Source organism: Callorhinus ursinus, unplaced genomic scaffold (assembly GCF_003265705.2).
Source record: "Callorhinus ursinus isolate GAN/ISIS: 27379988/994484 unplaced genomic scaffold, GSC_fseal_2.0 scaffold119, whole genome shotgun sequence".
NCBI lineage: Eukaryota > Metazoa > Chordata > Mammalia > Carnivora > Otariidae > Callorhinus > Callorhinus ursinus.
In genome coordinates, this window is record NW_027397181.1 from 671,151 (window position 1) to 689,671 (window position 18,521).

The 18,521-nt window shown below is 48.0% G+C and overlaps 1 protein-coding gene across 4 annotated transcripts in view; it reads left to right on the plus strand.

Moving 5' to 3' along the window:
- The window catches only part of ZXDC (ZXD family zinc finger C), a 105,893-nt gene that overhangs the window by 24,465 nt on the left and 62,907 nt on the right, over window positions 1-18,521 (plus strand). For 3 of the 4 annotated variants that reach the window (XM_073889856.1, XM_025860265.2, XM_025860266.2), the window contains 2 exons: window positions 15,322-15,491; window positions 17,593-17,694. In XM_073889856.1, the coding sequence (XP_073745957.1) occupies window positions 15,322-15,491; window positions 17,593-17,694 (272 nt within the window). The remainder of the gene's footprint in view (window positions 1-15,321; window positions 15,492-17,592; window positions 17,695-18,521) is intronic. The other variant, XM_073889857.1, reaches the window with a different exon arrangement.

The window sequence follows — 18,521 nt, forward strand, 5'->3', positions numbered from 1 at the left end:
TACTTTCTGGCACCATCGGTGTTTCCCTGCTCCAGCCCAGTATTCAGCCACTCCCCCAAGGGGTGCTGTTCCTTTTATTAGGAAAATGTATTAGAAACCAAGGTCTGGGTGCTCCGTGTGGTTGTTGCTCATTGCTACTCAGCTGTCATTGTGTCTAGGCCCTCCCAGCAGACAGTGCTAGGAAATATCTTCATGTACATTAACATGCTGGCTGTGTTTTGAATTCAAAATATTTCACGTTTTAGAATGGTAATAAGGTAAGCAAGACTAAGATTTGTAACCATGCATGTGAGTATTTATATGAGAACTTATTCTGTATTTCTTAACATGCCCAGTTACTACATCAGCACTTTTCAGTTAAATATATTCATTTAATATGAGTTCAGGTCAGGTATTGGCTGGTAATTATTTTTGGCACCAAATTTAGGCGGGGGAAATGTGGGTTTGGGAGCTTTTTGGGTTTCAGGATTAGAAGATTGTTGTGTAGTAAGTCTAAACAGAGAAGTTGAAGGGAAACAGGACTTAGTGGAATTAAGTCACTTAAACACAGTTGGGATTTTATTATCACTGTAAAGTGCAGAGTGCACATACTGATTCTTATAAAATGTGCAGTCTGAATGATTTGAAAAATAAGGTATAGGGTCTAAAATTCAAGATTATTCCCATTGGGTTGCTATTGCATATAGAAAATAAAATTGTGCCAGTTTCTTTATCTTTAGTATTGTGGTTTACCCCCTCAAAATAAACCAAGAATATTTTCTCAACATAAAAAAGCAAAGAGAAACTTTCATTCTTGAATCTGATAGCGAAACAAACTTTTTTTTTTTTAATGTAACCAACTATGAATAGATGTGTACCTTTCTTGTCTCTAAGAGCTGGGGAAAGGAAAGAACGGTTAGGACTTACAGGAAGACACAGTAAACAGCAAAACCTACTGACTGCCCTTTTTCTTGACTGAGTCAAAAAGGAAAATCCCAATTCTGCATTGTCTAAAAGAGGCACACCCTGGATGGAAATATTTAGGAAGGTTAAAATTTAAGACCAGATAAAACAAAAATCACAAGGGGTCAATACTAATGTCATAGGTGTGGAATTCAAAAGAAACAATTGGGGCAGAGAAGATTTTCCCTATTTTTGGTTGCTGTTCACATCAAGACTAAGATTTCTAACCACACATGTGAGTATTTATATGAAAACTTACAATATCAAATAGGATAAAGTAAAAACATGGAAATCTAGGAGAATTGGATAAATGAAAATTTATCAATATTGGAAATGGGTAATTTAACTCATTTGAAGATTAAGCACAAAAAAATACAGATATGGAAGATGTTTACAGTGGGATTAATAAAATTGATTTAATAGATCCTACTCCATAACCATGGGATGTTTGTTGAAATTAAACTGAACAAACTAGGCCATTAGGAAAACCGTAACAAAGTCTTAGGGAGGAAAAGAACCCAACCTGGCAGTACATGCTTTTTGACACTAACAGGGTAAAATAGAAAGTAAAAATTGGGGACGCTTTGGGGCCACTGGGTGGCTCAGTCGTTAAGCGTCTGCCTTTGGCTCAGGTCATGGTCCCAGGGTCCTGGGATCGAGCCCCGCGTCGGGCTCCCTGCTCAGCGGGAAGCCTGCCTCTCCCTCTCCCACTCTCCCTGCTTGTGTTCCCTTTCTGGCTGTCTCTCTCTCTGTCAAATAAATTTAAAAAAAAATCTTCAAAAAAAATAAGGGCACCTGGGTGGCTCAGTCGGTTAAGTGTCTGCCTTCAGCTCAGGTCATGATCCCAGGGTCCTGGGATCCAGCCCCACATTAGGTTCTCTGCTCAGCGGAGAGTCTCCTCCTTCCCCCTGCTCTTGCACTCTTGCTCTCTTGCTCTCCCTCTCAAATAATAAAATCTTTAAAAAAAGCAAAAAAAAAAAGTAAAAATTACTTGGAAAACAAAAGAACCTACTAAACTCTGGAAAAAGAAATAAAAGTTGATTATAGGTAGTTATAGAAAAACTGGATCACCATCCACTTATGAGTGTGAATTGAACAAGCAGCTTCTCTGCTTACTTTCTCCTTTGTAAAATGGTTAATAAAAGCACCTACTCAGGATTCTTGTGGGAATTAATGAGATGATACAGGTGAGGTGCTTAAAAGCAGTCAGTGTCAGCTTCTTGTTAGGTATGCAGGCAAGGGATGTGACCAGAGCCAGACGGAAGCTAAGGGAGACAAAGAGGCATAATTAGAAAAGTGGGGTGCCTGGGTGGCTCAATCATTCATTAAGCGTCTGCCTTCGGCTCAGGTCATGATCCCAGGGTCCTGGAATCAAGCCCCGCATTGGGCTTCCTGCTCGGCAGGAAGCCTGCTTCTCCCTCTCCCACAACCCCCTGCTTGTGTTCCCTCTCTGACTGTCTCTCTCTGTCAAATAAATTAAAAAAATCTTAAAAAAAAAGAAATTAGGGGATCCTGGGTGGCTCAGTCAGTTAAGCGTCTGCCTTCGGCTTGGGTCATGATCCCAGGGTCCTGGGATCGAGCACCGCATTGAGCTCCCTGCTCAGCAGGAAGCCTGCTTCTCCCTCTCCTGCTCCCCCTGCTTATTTCAAGATGGAAAAAGAACATACCTAAGGAGAGTCAGATCCAGATTTTGACATTGATTGTGCAACCTATTCATGATTAAAAAACATTCTGTGTGGGCCAAACAAAACATCCTTCAGTGGGTACAGCCCCTCACCTGTTAGTGTCTCCCTCCATCTGAGTGGTTTTACCTAGAGTAAAAAAGCATAAGTGAATTCCACTGATTGAGTGGAAAGTAAATAGCCTGCAAACTGTATGGTAATACATTGGAGTACTTGCAGTAGAATGCATAATTTCCCATAGAAATCACATTATTCAAAAAGAAGAGTATAAATAGTTCAGCAACCCCCAAATGAAGTTAGTGTTTCAGAGGCTCATGCTTACCTGATGGTTATACAGAAGATTCGACTCTTCTGTGGAATTATGTACATTAAATGGTATTCAAGGGCTCTGTGGAGAAGGGGAAACTCCCCATGATCTAGATACCAAAGCCTGACAAGGATAACCTCTAAAAGGAGAGCTGTAGATTGAAGACTTACAAAAATACATGGGGAATGTTCTAAATAAAATACACTTATGATTTGGCAAAATATTTTAACATTCTGACCAAATGGAGTTTAGTCCTATAGCTTGAGAGTGATTTAATATTAGGAAGTCTGGTACTTAGGTTATGTTTTCTCAGTAGATTTTGTATTTATTGAAAAAATTGGTATCCATTATTGGTAGAAGTAGGAATGTAATAAAGATCCCGTAGCCCAAACTAAGAGCCAACATCGTACTTACTGGTGACTTACTGAAGGCATTCCACATGTGCACCAGAATTACTTTTATTCTCATTGTTACCCTTGCTGTTTAATATTGCTCTGGAGGTTCTTGCCATTGAAATCAAGAAAAATAAGAACTTGTAGGGAGGAGACAGTAACTTCAGAGATAATTTGACTGCTTATTTGAAAACCCCATAGAATCAACTGAAAACTGGTTAGAACTTAAAAGACATTGAAGTGACCACTTATAACATAAACGTGTAACCATCAGCAGTGTCCTGTGTGGCAGCAGTAGCTAGTTAGGAAATGCAGTGGAGAGAATAGCTCATGCACAGTAGCAAAAAAATTCCAGACCAACTAGGGGGAAATTTCTAAGTGGACAGGACATAGAGGAGGAGGAGGAGACAACAAAACTTGACTGAGAGGAGATGATGCTCCCAGATGTCCGGACTCCGTTTGGATAGCATCCCTGCTGAGTGCCACGCTGGGTCACCACTGCTTGCATTTTGATATGGGAGTTGAGGCGGGGGCGGAGGGAGCTTTGGATAAACGAAAACAGTAAATCAAATGGTAAATGTGAATAAAACAAGGAAACGGGTCTGTAATGGTTTGTGGTTTTTAATAGGGTAGAGAGAGGCCTCAACAGAGGAGGAGACAATGGAGGTGAGGAAGGGAGCCCTGCGGACAGATCTGGGCAAAGTCCCTTCGAGCCTGAGGCTGGAAAGTGCTCTCAGCAGAAAGGCCTTGGTTGTCAGAGTGGGGAGGCCCAGGGCGGCCTTTTCAGAAGTGGTCAGAGAGTTGGTGGGAGGCCAGGCTGAGTTTAGGGCTACTTAGGGCCTCAGGTCATTGTTTGAACTTTGGCTTTCACTCCGAGGCAGATGGGGAGACAAAGAGGCATAATTAGAAAAGTGGGGCGCCGGGGTGGCTCAGTCATTCATTAAGTGTCTGCCTTCAGCTCAGGTCATGATCCCAGGGTCCTGGGATTGAGCCCCCACATCAGGCTCCCTGCTGAGCGGAAAGCCTGCTTCTCCCTCTCCCACTCCCCCTGCTTGTGTTCCCTCTCTCGCTGTGTCTCTCTCTGTCAAATAAATAAAATCTTTAAAAAAAGAAAAGTGACATCTTTTGAAAAGGATCATTCCAGCTGCTTTTCTGAAAATAAACTGTAAGGGGCAAGGAGAGCAGGTAGGGGGTTCTTGTAGTCCCCAGTAGGAAATGACCGTGGCCACGGGCAGATGGTGGCCACCAGTGGGAAGAGGTGGGTAAATCCTGGATCTGTCTTGAAGATAGAGCCAACAAGATTTGCTGACAGTTGTGGGGTTTGGGAGAGAAAGAGGTCATTATTGTAGCCATGCTAACTCTTCCCACAGTATTTCATGCAATTCCATTAGAAATTCTGAGGGGATTTCGGAGCACTTGCTTAGGAACCTGTGGTCAGGGATTCCTGAGGCTGCATGGGAAACTAGCCTGGAGGATTTGCCCTGTGTTTGTGGGGACATCTTGCAGGTGACAACCACTGAAAAACTGTGGTGGTGCTGTGTCCCTTAGGCCAGGACACAGGGACGCTCATTGATCGATAGGCCTGAGACCTACACACTCTTCTTTGTGTGTTGTCAAGGTGGCTCTTCTGATTATCAGCAAATGAGTAATGGCCTTTTGAGGAAAAGACTAAAATTCCATATAGGATAAAGAAGATGAGAGGCTTAAGGTTTTTTAAAAGCATGGGCAGCTGTCTGGATAGCCAGCACTCGTTTTGTCCTCATCTGTGCGCTTTCTGTGGTTTAGCGCGCATTTCATCTTCACAACAGCTCCCTCAGGTAGAGATTGACCACCAGCCTGCTCTACAGCTGGGCCACCAGAGCCCTTCCCCCCAGTGCACTCACTGCTCAGAGGGCCCCGATGCCCGGAGTGGAGCGGAGGCACAGGCCTTGGAGGTCAGTGGACACTGAAAGGTTTTAAATGAACATACACAGCCTGAAATGAGAGGAAAGATGGATGCCTCTGTAAAAAAATGGGGACGGGACACGAGCAGGCGCTGTGCAGAAGGCCGCCGACAAACGAAGCTGGGTCTGTCCTTGGTGCTCCACAGGCAAGGAAACGCAGAGCCCACACGGGTGCGCATGGAACGTAGGGATGCAGCGTGACATTTCTGGATGGTCACTTGATACTGTTTGCAAGAGCCAGATGATATGCATAATGTTCAATTGTGAAATGACTATGTTGTAACTTATCTCATGGAAATACCCGGGGATCTGCGTAAACAGGCATGTGCTGCTGCTCAGTGCCGAACTGTGTATTCCTAAATAGTTATCTCTCATCTCTACCAGGAAAGCTGCACACTTGGTGCATAGTTTTGGTAAGTCCCGCGTTCGTGAGAAACGCTGGGTGTGGTGTTGGTAGACATACTTGTGTATTTGCACAGAAACAAAAATGGTAGAACACATACCCTTGCATGGTTAGTGGTTTTTTCTGAGTGTTGAGTTTTTAAATCATTTTTCATCATTTTTATTTTCTGTGTTTGAAAATCCATGAACTACGCAATTACAAAATACATATTAACCCCCCATTTAGGTAGTGGGGACTGGAACAGCTGTCCCCTCTGCCCCACCCCCACCCCGGGATGAAGTGTACCAATGGAGGTTTTTGGATTGCACCTGGGGCACTTGGGTGGGCTCTCCAGCTGCTTCACCTGTAAACTGAGACAGGAATAGTCTGGAATTGGTTTCCCTTCCTAGAAAGGGGTGAAGAGAGCAGCAGGGCACAGGCAGGAGCCAGGCAGCATGGAGTGGGCCCCTCTGTGGCTCCTTTAGCATCGCCAGCTTGTCCAGCACTGGAAGATGGGCATGCAGATGGAGGGCAAGGTGATAGACCTGCTTGGTGCCACTGGCCGGTCTGTGCCACTGGAATGTTTGACTAACTGGGTTGGATTGAGCCATGAAATTAAGTCAGTGATCTATTTTTTATAAAATGTATATATGTATATATTTTTTTTTAATTTTTTTTTCTCACATTAAAGGAAAAATCTTTGGGCATCTCTCACCAGGCTCCTCCCATTTCTTCCTGTTGCTGCCATGCTGAGAGCAGAAGGGCCACATTGAGGGAGACAGGAGGGAGGCCCCTGTGCGGGCTGTCTGTTAACTGGGCAGTGGCAGCAGTTGTAACTGTTTTTCTAGAAGAGAATTCTGGGAACATTGACACAGGCACTCCTGAAAGAGTAGAGTATGACCTTGAGTATCATGAGGCTCCCCAGTGGGGTGGATGGGGAGTTCGGGCTGCAACTGGAGAAAACCCTCCCTGGTGGTGTGGGAAAATGTGGGCCTTTTTCACTACCCACGAACTCCATTTAGGCACCCTGGATGGCAGGTGGGGCCTGTGACGGCAAGCCAGGTGGATTGCAGGCTGTGGGGAGGCCCTCCGTCTTGTCTTTGCTTTAGGTACTAGGTGATTTTGCTCTAGCTGCCCATAGTGGCTCCCTCTGCGCTGCTGACCTTCACCTGCCCAGGCTTAGCCCCTGTGGCTAGGGTACGCACAACACGTTTGCCTGGAGCAGCTCTTCAAGCCGTGAGCCTCCTGGCAGTACACTTGTGGCCAAGGCCACAGCCATCTCTGGTCATTGCTCCTGTGGGGCCGAGGTTCCGTGTGGTCCCCGGACGGGAGCTGTGGTTTTGAGGGCTGGCATAGCCAGAGATCTCCCGAAGCAGGCTACAGGGGCTTGGTGGCGGCCAACTTCTTGGTAGTTGTGCTGGTGGAGAAATGGGACCTCCTCTCCCTAAATCCACTGCGAGTTGAGGTGTCCTGCCCCGGGACAGTGAGCAGGTGATAAGGATTTTCTCAGTCCTGGTCCTCTAGGCCTGCCCTTTCCTGACAAGCCGCTGTCACTTACTTTGGTTTCTGTTAGCTTTATCCTGCCCCACGCTGTTCCCTGCTGGAGTGCATGTCTCGCTTCCTTTATGTCTCCTCGGTAGGTGCCTGTTCCCCTGCAGGTCCTCCCACCTCCCTGTCAAGTGAGCGTGGAAGTCTGACTCTGGCAGTCTGCTGAGAGCCCTCCCGGGCAGGTCCCTAGCCCTGGTGAGGAGGAGGCCTTTGTTCATGAAAGATGTGATTGGCTTGGCCACACATTCGAGAGCTGTGCTGCCATGTGAGGCGATTCGTGGTGACAGTGCCAAGCGGCAGCGTCTGGGGATCAGAGCACCAACTCAGGAGTCTGGAATGCAGTTGAGGTCTGCTCCTGTGGTTGCAGTGGCATTGGGCAAGCGCCTAAACTCTCTGCTGCAGCATCCCCCTCTGTTACGGGGGGCAGTACAGGACCTGCCTTTCTAGGGGGTCGTGTGGATTACACGCAAGGATTCTTGTAAAACAGCCCAGTGCTGATTGGAGGACCCAGTGCTTCGTTTAATTCCATGTAGGTTTTGCTCATCACTACCTTCAATTAGCCTTTTGTTGGAGCAGAATAAGGAAAACAATGGCAGGGCTTTGTGTCTATGTGGTTTCAGGCCCCTGGCTCTTAGAGTTCAGCTGACAGAGGTGGGAACCACGCCCCAGGAGCCCAGGCCTGCTGTCCTTGGCCAGACGTGTGTGCCCTGGTGGTCCTGAGCTGTGGTTGGTGCCCGGGGATGTACTCTGTCCCATAGCCTGTCACCCTGGGACCTCCTGTACAGCCTTTTTCTGTGAAGTCTGAGTCACCCTTCCCGGCTTGCTGGTTTGACCTTCACAGGAACTGTCTTTCCTAGGCTCCCAGCCAGGATTGGCCAGTGGGAGCATTGGGCAGGAGATTAGGTGGAGGGAGGAAGGAGGAACCAGGACCTTGCTTTCATCCCACTTTGGTAGGAGTTTTATGACAATGGCTGTGTTTCCCTCGTGGTCCCAGTTCTTTCTGGGCAGCTCCTGACATAGTTCTGGTTTACGTGCACTGACCTTCTTCTGGATTCTGGGGTGGTGGTGCCTACCTGCCGTGCTGACTAGGGTGTTTGCTCCTTAGTGCGCCATCACTGGTATACCCCACTGTCAGCATGGAATCCCTCTGGGTGCAATACCTAGAGTGTTCCTGGGGCCCTGATGGGACCCTGACAGATCCCCTAACTGTAAACGGTTTCTCCAGGGCCGTGACTACATTATGGCTGCCGTGTTATCCCAAACCTTTTCCAAGGCCTCTTGCCACCACTGGCCCCCTCTGTTTCCAGGATGCTGTAGTGCTTCATCATTGCGTGTTGATTGTAGGCTCATCTGTATGTCCCTGGAAAACATCTGTACGTAGGACACAGGTGGGCAGTTGTAAGCTTCATGGTAAGGATCACCATTATAGCCCTGTACCCAATGGAGTAAAGATTCAGTCGATATTTGTTGAAAGAACAATAAAGCATGAATAGATTGCTAATCACTGGACACATTTCAAGTACCAGCCATTCAGTTAACATGTCCCAGTGCTCCACCTGACAGAGGTGTAGCATTAATTCAAGCTGATTGTATACCCATTGTGATTCTGAGGTAGTTCTCACAGCGACCCTATGAAATGCAGGTGCTTAATACCCCGTTTTCTGGATGAGGAACCTGAGGCACAGAGAGATGAAGTTGATGGGAGGTGCACAGCTGATGGGTGACTGCACTAGGGGTAGAATCCCAGGCTGGCTGGCTCCAGAGCCGTCAGCCGTACAACCCACAGGAACAGCGTGTCTCACCTTCAGCGTGTGAAGCAGATGTGGAACTGCCAGTAAAACACTGGCACCTGGATTTCAGATGACTGGGGCTTGTCCAGGGTTCCAGGAGGGTCAGGGTTAGGCATCTGTCAATGTAATTTGCCACATCAGGAAGCCAGAGAACACGCTTACTTTCACTGATGAGAAGCAAGACAGTTGAGAAAACTCATCATTGCTGATTTTTAAAAATAAAAACCTTAACTAGGAACTAAAAAGATTTCCCTAATAAAGAGAGCAAGTTAGAATAGCAGCTAGCATTATTTTCAGTGAGATGTGTTCCCATTATAATCGGAAGAGGCAACCAAGCCGATACTGCAATAGTATTGGACATTTTTATGGAAGCTTTAGAGAAAAATAATCAAATAGGAAGATGTGATTACCTATCGATGATGATTACTGGGCTTAGAAAACCCAAGGGAATAGACTCAAATAATTATAAGTAAGGATAACTAAATAGCTAATTGTACAAAAAATGTTTGCACATATCACAGGAGTAGCTTTTCTACTTAGAATAATCAGAAAAACAATAATGAAAAATAGATCTCACTCACGACGGCAAGAGAAGTAGTAAAGTATCTCGGGACCACCAGTGACACACATGCAGGGCCTAGATAAGGGCCCTGTTTACAGCTTACTCTGCCTGGATGCAACACTCAGTTCTGTTAATTGACATCTTTTATTCAGTTCCTTTAAACTCCCAAAGGAACTTTTTAAAAGAAAAAAAACCACCTGTCCATTTTAAGTTCATCTGGAAGAGTAACTTAGTTAAAAATCTACATGCAGACTTTGAAAAAGAGATATAAGGGGGCAGGGAGACCACTGTGCTGGTGACCCAGACACTGCTGAGGAGTGTCGGTGATGAAAGTCGGCCAGTGCTCTGGTGGAGAGCAGGCCAGCTAGACAGGTGGGACCGGCCGGAGCAGAGGCATGCGGGCCGGTAAGCAAAGGATGCACGGTCCAACAGTGGTTCTGGTAATGTTGGTTTACTCTTTGGGAAGAATAATGGTAGATTTCTTACATGCTTTCTCCCCTGTAGGTCCACCACCCAGGGAAAACCACTTCCAGCGTTTTGATGTTAAACATTTTCCCATGTGTATAAACTACACCTGTTACTTATTTCGAAGAAATGATAACACATATATTTTTATCTGCTTTTTGCTATTAAACATGAATATTTTTTCTTGTGAATAAATATATGTTTGTGGTTTATCCTTTAATAGCCGTGTAGGACTGAACACATCAGGAGCTATAAAAGCGTTAAGCCCCAGTGCCCTCCACCATCCAGGATATGTAACGGGCCCAGCCTCCCATCCTGAGGAGAGTTGGGGAATAGTTACTCAGATAGTTCACTGTGTTCTGTGGTTCACTGAGGATCCCCAGCAGAGAAAGCCTGCATGAGCCCAGAGTTATCAGGCCCCCTGACCCCTGACGCACCTGGTGGGGGGGGGGGCAAGTGACACATGGGAGTCAGTGGTATGTAGGATCGAGAGCTGACCATATTCAGCGCAGAGCCCTCCCAGGGCGAGGATGCCACGTGCTTGGGTTGGCACTGGATTCTGTGGCTGTCAGCATAGGGGCATCTTCAGATGGTGTATGGGCAGAGCTCTTTGCCTGAGCCAGGCTGTGTGCTGCTGGCCCCACCTAATTCTGATCATGGCTCTGTGAGGTGAAGTCATGCTGCAGCGCTGTTCACAGATGAGTCGGTGGGGACTCATGGTGCGCAGTGGCGTACTCCAGCTCACTTGGCTATTCCATGCCCAAATGTCTTTTAGGTCTCCTTCACGGAAGCTGACTTGCTGGCTGGCTTTACCCTTCTTTCCTCTCCCTGCTCTTTCAGGTTATCTAGCACAATCCAGTGTTTCAGGTAAATGTTGAGATTATTGAAGCAGAATTCAGTTCACTGTGAAGATGACTTGCCCTCTAAGGTTTTCTGGATTTCCACTGTGAGAAAGATTTTTTTTTTATGTTTCTTGATACTGGTCTGTGAGTTAAGTTGGTCACATACATGTAGTGCCATGGCATCTTTTACTAGTGAGGATGGCTGCATGGCCATCATGGGGTCCCGTATAGAGCCTGTGTGTTAGCTTTAAGCTTTCTAGCATCCGTGGCTTAGTGGGCTTGATAGCTGACTCAGGAAGGGTGTGATTTTCAGCCATTGTACACGGTGATGACACACTAGCAGAAGGCACAGTGTACCGTCTGGGGTTATGTGACCCAGCAGCCTGCCCTGATGGCACCAGCAGGTCAAGGTGTTTTTTTCCCCTGAGCCAAGGGCAGGGCGCTCAGTGCATCAGCTCAGGTTCCCCTCTTCTGGCCCTGCCTTCTTCCTTTGAAGCTTTCTCAGGGTACTGTTGGGCAGCGTTCAGCCTGGTCTCTGGGACCTTGGGCGGACGAGAAGACTTTGAAGGGGAGGCAAGCATGGCCTTCCATGAAGGGAATCAGCCTTCCCGTTGTCGTCTTCCATTTGTAATCTCTGAGACCGTGCATTTGGGTCCAGGACTTCTGCAGGCTCTCCTCTCCGCCTTTCCTTCATGACAGTGAGTCCTTCCCCACCACCAAGCTCCCTGTGGCGCAGCACCCTGGGGCATGTATAAAAGCAGTCTTCCAGAGCCCCAGACCCAGGACACTTCAGAGTGCTGGCTTCAGGGAGGCGCCTTGTATGGATTCATTCACACAGGCATCAAGACCACCTCGGGGCTCTGCGTCCAGCTTGGCCTTCCTCATGCACCGGTTTTCCTAGGAGGGCATGTTGAGATGTTCTGAAATGAGATACAGTATAGGGGGGCCCTGGCGGTGTCAGCCCTCACCTTTCCCACCCTTCTGCTCTTGTCCTAGCAGGAACTGCTTTTATTTATTTATTTTTAAAGATTTTACTTATTTATTTCATAGAGAGAGACACAGAGAGAGGGAACACAAGCAGGGGGAGTGACAGAGGGAGAAGCAGGCTTCCCGCCGAGCAGGGAGCCTGATGCGGGGCTTGATCCCAGGACCCTGGGATCATGACCTGAGCTGAGGACAGATGCTGAACGACTGAGCCACCCAGGCACCCCAGCAGGAACTGCTTTTAAGGAGAGTCCCACAAAAGCAGCAGTGTTCATGTATGTAAGCCTGAGCAGTTCCTTTTAGCGATGAACATTTCACCGCCAGGAAAAATCGTTAACCAGAGAAGGTGCTAGAGCACTTGTAGGTTATAGGGGCAGTGATTCTTCTCAGTGTAACTGTGGCGTCTGCGGGACTGCCAGATTGTCAGGTGCCGGATGAAGGGACAGGTTGAAAAGAGAATGTGATGCAGTGTGTGTGCTAATACAGTAATTAGGATCAGTTTAGCCTATGATGTGTCACCAAGTATTCTAGTTATAGTCCGTCTTACTTCCTGTCTCTTACATCCTTTTAACAAAAATAAAATTATATTCTGGTTACTGACTAGTTTTTCAGCAGTGTATACTATTTTTTATGGAAACCTGTAACGCTGCTCTCTGGCAAAATTAAGTGGGTTCTATTTCTGATTTTGTTCACATGATTTTTACTTAATTTCCCCATCGTTTGCATAGCATACATGCTATAGCACAGATCTAGTGAAGGGACACAAGGCTTTGATCATTCTTCTTGCTTCATAGGTAACATAGAGTATGATCTGCACAGCTTTCATTGAATCATTATGAAATAAATGAGAAATGGCTCAGAATGATCTTGTTTTTATCTTACAAAGCTAGATAATAAGCATTAGATATACATATTTAAATCTTTTAAAAGTTGCTTAAAAAGATACATTACTTGATGCTTTCTTTAGTTGATCTCATAGTGATTTCCATAATATCCCTTGAAGCATGTTTCAGTATGTTTATTTGAACTGAAAAGTGGAATTGGACCTTCCATGGGGAAGGAGCGCCATCCTAACACACGGACTGCCCATGCTGTGTGGGCCCTGTGGCGTGGTTCCCCCTAAGCTGCAGCTCAGCATGCTGTAGTTGTGGTGAAATGACATTTAAAGCACACGAGCATTTGCTTGTGCTCTCTCTCTCCCTGACAAATGAATAAAATCTTAAAAAAAAAAATCCTCAAAAAATTATTTTTCTAATTGGCAAAAAGGTATGATCTCCATGTCTGAGTCTAGCAATGAATAGTACTGACCCAAAGCCCCACGAGCCTCCTGGAAAACAGGCAGTCACACTGTTCTCCATGCATTCTCCGTACAGTGTTGCTTTTGATATTTCATCATTATCAAAGTTTCTAATAGGTTTTGTTATTCTGGTTGGGTTTGCATTACTAATAATTGCAACAGTAACTTGATTTTTCACATGAAGATTTCAACTCCTAGAAAATATATTTTTTAAAACTAGAATTTTAATTTATGTACATGTTTTTATCACAGGGAAATATGCTAGGGTGATAAAAGACTTCAAAGCATAACAACACATTCAGGTAAAAAGCCAGAGTTGAGCGGAGTAGCCTGCATGTTCAGGGAGAATAGCAAGTGACATGGAGTTTCTTACTGTTAAAGAAGAGTGAGCAGATCCCGGGCCCTAGCCCCTCGCTTGCTCACCCTAGTCCTAGCCCTGGTCTGCTGTCCCGAAGCTGCAGAGCGGTGGGGAGAAGCATGGACGACAGCCAGAGCTAATCCAGCAGGAGGGGACTGGGGTCCCTGAGGCAGAGAAGCTGGCAGACGTACTCAAAGCTATAATGGAACTACGTTTTCCTGCAGTGAAGGGGGCACCGAATGTGCTCCCTGGAAAACCGAGACTTGCTGCCGAGGTGAAGAACCCCTCAGGCACCCAGGAAGGAAGTAGCAGGCTGTGGCCTGGTACTACGGCTTACAGGGCCCCCCAGAGCGGAGTCTGTCAAGTGCCGAGGGTTAAGGAGCCATGACCCCAGGGTTTCATGGCAGCCAGGCTGTCCGGTGCGTGCTGCGGCCGCGGACAACCCTGCGTGTGAGCGCTCCCGGGCACGCGGGAGATGCCGCGAGGGCGATGGGCAGGAGCAGGCGGGCAGTGGCGCGGGGCGCACATGGAGCACAGCGCACAGCTCGGGAGCGGGGACCTCTAGGCCGGTGTTGGCATCAAGACCGAAGGTGAACTTGCTCTAACAGAGGCAGCTCGTCCTGTGTGTCAGAACCAACCGTTCCTGCTTAAAATGGAAACTTCGAGTACAAAAAACCTACACAAAGAATGCAGCCTCTCTTTTCCCTTTAACCGTAGGTCATTAGATGTTTTCACGAAGACGTATTTTCTAGAAATTCAGCACATCCTTCAGTTTCACTTGTTCTTTTCCTTTTATTCAACAAAAATCAAATGCTTTTTTTTACTTTAAATTTTTTATTGTTATGTTAATCACCATACATTACATCATTAGTTTTTGATGTAGTGTTCCGTGATTCATTGTTTGTGCATAACACCCAGTAAAAATCAGATGCTTTTATTTGCGTTAACTTGTATGATGTTCACTGTAAAATTGTCTTTATGAAGTCATTCATGTATGCATCTCCCGGGCTGTCTGGACACAGCTGTCACAGCACCTGAAATTCCCTGGCACTTACTAGGACCCAGGCACTGTTCTAAACTTGCGTCACATATCTACTTAATCCTTCCAAAACTTTGAGGTAGGGAGTATTCCCATTTCACAGGTAGGGAACACTGAGGCCAGAACTTAAATTGCTTGTCCAAGGTCAGGTAGCAGAGTCAGGGGTGGAGCCAGGATCTGAATCCAGGCGACTGGTCTTTGGGATTTCGTGCTGCTCACAAACCACGCGACTGTCAGAGAAACCCTTTCTGGGTGTCCGGATTGTTTGTTTCTTCTTTGTACTTCATTATTTTAGAAAGCATATTTTTATGAAATCAACGAAGCGATGACTTTTGAAGAGGAAGCTGGACAGAAAACAGCCTGAAGGATTTGGCAGCTTATTTAAGCACATGCCGAGGGGCCCGAGGGTGGGATATGATGGCCGGCTTCCTTCCCTTGTTCCTTTTCTGTGACTGTGCAGCTCTGCCTGGTAGTTGTGCTCCATGGTGTTGGGGATCTCCTGTGTGCCTGCCGTTCTTGGGGTTGCAGGGTAAGCAGGAGCCTCTGCCCCCGTGAAATGGGCACCTGGGGTCTGATCGCTGAATGTCCAGAAGACACGTAGGTAAGTTTGCTACGCTTTCTAATCAAAATCTTTGTTTTTTCTACCTCTTAAGCCCGGGACTCTCCCTGTTGACTAGTTTGAAGTCTGCAGGGCTGTACACAGTGACTACGGGGAGGCTGTGTCCCCCGAGTGTGGCCTCGGTGAGGCACGGTACACGGCATGTGTTGGTTTGTCTGTTTCATCGCAGGAGCCTCGGGGTCCACTCAGAGGAAAATGAAAGATGGCAAGGTCAGTCCTACTCACTTCCATACAAGCCAGACTGGCTGGTTGTGTGGGAACCTTGTGGTGCCCAGCGGAGGTCTGCCAGGACCAGCTCCGGCGGCCAGCGTGCAGTGCGTTCAGGTCCAGCTACTGCAGGTAAGAGCCAGCAAGCCCAAAGGATGCTGGTCATGGGGCGGGAGCCGGGGGCTAGGCTTTGGGCCGTGTCTCCCTGAGCCTCCACCCCTCCAGTACTCCTTCCTCTTGGGAACTGCCCCCCAACCTGCTTCTGACCATCCCGAGTCCAGGATGATGTCTCTGTCACCCCAGCTCCTCCCTTCCTCCCACCCTGTCCCACTCTATTTGTCCAAGCTTTCGTCTTTACTAGGATTGACGCTTCTGTGTCCCCATGCCCCCTGTGTCTGGTGCCCCGTGGGGTGGAGGTGCCGGGCTCTGCTCCGGCCTCAGGCTGTTCAGATTGCCCATGGTGAGCCACGGGATGCCTCGGATGGCCCCGCCCCTCCCTGGACCCCAGGGCTCGTTTCAGGGCAGGGGTGAAGGGGCTTGCTCACATGGCCTGGCAGTCCTGGGTCTGGAGAGTGCTCTCAGTGCAGCCGGGGATATAGCCTTTATGTGTTAAAGATGCTGGCTCCCCCCGCCCTTCTTCCCTACAAGATGAGCCCCTCGCAGGCAGGCCAGCCACCTCCTAGACTGTTCCCCGGGGCTCAGCAAGTGCCTGCAGCTGGCAGCCAGTCCATGAGCTCACTCACCAGACACATTGACCACAGCTCTGTGTGTTCTTTTGTTTGTAGTCTCATTTTTGAGGGTCCGGAAGAGGGACAATAAATTGGGACTGTTTGGGGAGAGAAGAGGTGTAGAAGCTGAGGATATGTAGCTCTGACCTGGCCTGATCACATGCCACCTCTTCCCTGAGCATCTCCTGGGGCCATAGAGTACCATGTACCTGGGAAGGCACAGAGATATCCAAGGACTTCTGAGTGCCAAGCTGACTCTGAAGAGGAGGGTGGCCAGATCCTTGGGGTCTGTAGTGCTGGGAGAGCCTCATCGAGGAGACAGGACCGAGTTGGCTGTGAAGAGTCTGAAAGGGGTGGGGAGGGCCTGGGTGGAAGGGCTTGGGGAGGGCCAGGAAGATGGGGCCAGTGAGCAGCCTTGCTCTTACAGAAAACAAAAGCTAATGTGAGCATTTGGTGGGAGTGGGACCTAGGGAGACTGGTCTGCAGAGGTGAGCAGGAAAACAGGTCTCTTCCAGTAAAGAGGTCAGGGCTCTCCCAAGATGGGGGCTTGTGGAGGTGGGGGAAAGGGCAGCAGAGCCCTTCTGAACATGGTCACAGCCGGTAGGCGAGACGTGGGGAAGGCAGGACTGGAGGTTCTAACATGGGCCCGTCAAGGAAGCTGGTACCTGTGCAGAAAAGGTGCTCATCGGAAAGAGAGAAGCTGCTATTTAATTGAAGGTGTGAACCTTGAGGTGGAGAAAACTCGCTTTTAATTCTCTACCTTTCCCTGACCAATTAGTATTGTCTTGGGCAAGTTACTTAAGTACTCTGGGCCTCAGTTTTATTGTCTATGAAGTGGGAAATGATAGTGCCCAGCACAGGAGCTTCTTGAGGCTGGGGAAGGGATGGGTGATGCTGATGCTGGCGGTGGTACCGGGAGTTGAGGGGTCACTGTGAGCCACCATGGGCTGGGTGTGCAGATGAAAGCTGAAGTGTTCAATGGCATTCCTTTTCTTGCATGATTATCAGGGACCTGGGAGCCTTCCCCTCTCCAGAGACCTGTGATCTCTTGTCCCTTCCAGCTTGACCATGGGTTGGGGCAGAGGTGGGCTTTCTCGTGCGCCATGAGGTGGCCACTGGAGAGCCGGAGGGCCCTCAACGAGGGCACCGGGAGCCTCCGCCAGAGTTTAGGAACAGCCTACAGGAGGGAAATCGGGGCCTAGGCTGAGGGGAGGTATTGTGTGTGGGGGAGTTCTAGGGAAAGGGCCTGGGAGTGGGGAGCAGCCAGATGGCAGGTGGTGTGGGCCTCAAGCTGGGAACAAAGTGAGAGACTGAGGACCAGGAGGAGGGGTAAACAGCACCCAGCCCCTGATTCCAGTGACTGCTGGGTCTTCAGGCCCCACCTGGCTCCCCGTGTGGCCTCGCCTGGAATCCAGAGGGTGTGTTTCAGAGTGACAGGTACTCCTCAGGCCAAGGTGAGGAATGTTGCTGTGCTTGGTAAATGAAACATGCCATTGCCTCCCCAGGATGACCCCTCAGGTGAAGCAGCCTCGCCATTGGTTCTCAGCCCGCAGCCTTCTGCCCTTCACCCCGTATTGGCCGTCGATTTGCCCGTCTATGTCCTCCAGGTCTGGATGCCTTACAGCTCTTTGGGTTTGTTAGTAGGACTGTCATGATGCTTTTGGCTTGCTGAGGCTGGTCACTGAGGTGGGGCTCAAGTGGAGACTCACTGGGTTGGTTGCCAGGATGTTTTGCTGCTTTCTAGAAAAGGTTTTGGGTAAATGACCCGGAAATAAAAGACCAAGAATAAAGCTCAGATTTGCTCCCCATTGTAGCTCTTACTTGTGAATCAGGTGGAATTTAATACACTCTTCAAATATTTTATATTTAGAAATTCTAGTCACAGGACACCTGGGTGGCTCAGTCAGTTAAGCGTCTGCCTTCAGCTCAGGTCGTGATCTCAGGGTCCTGGGATCGAGTCCCACATCGGGCTCCCTGCTCAGCGGGGAGCCTGCTTCTTCCTCTCCCTCTGCCGCTCCCCGCTGCTTGTGCTGTCTGACAAATAAGCAAAATCTCTAAAAAATAAAATAAAATGCACTTTGAGATATATAAAAAAAAATTCTAGTCACTTTCTCCTGTGGGTAATAGGCGGGCTAGTTTTTGTTTTTAAAGATTATTTATTTGGGGCAGGAGGCAGGGGCAGAGGGAGAGAGAGGCAGAGAAACCCAAGAAGACTGCACTGATCGCAGAGCCCAGCCCGGGGCTCAGTCTCACAACCCTGAGATCAGACCTGAGTCAAAACCAAGAGTTGGATGCCTAACTGTGCCACCCAGGCGCCCCTAGGCCAGCCAGGTTTTTAACCTATGGGAAAACAGACTCAGGAAATTTAGTTTGCTTAAGTAAGCAATAAACCAAATATAGGTGGCAATGGGTAATTTAGATTTGGCTATAAAAT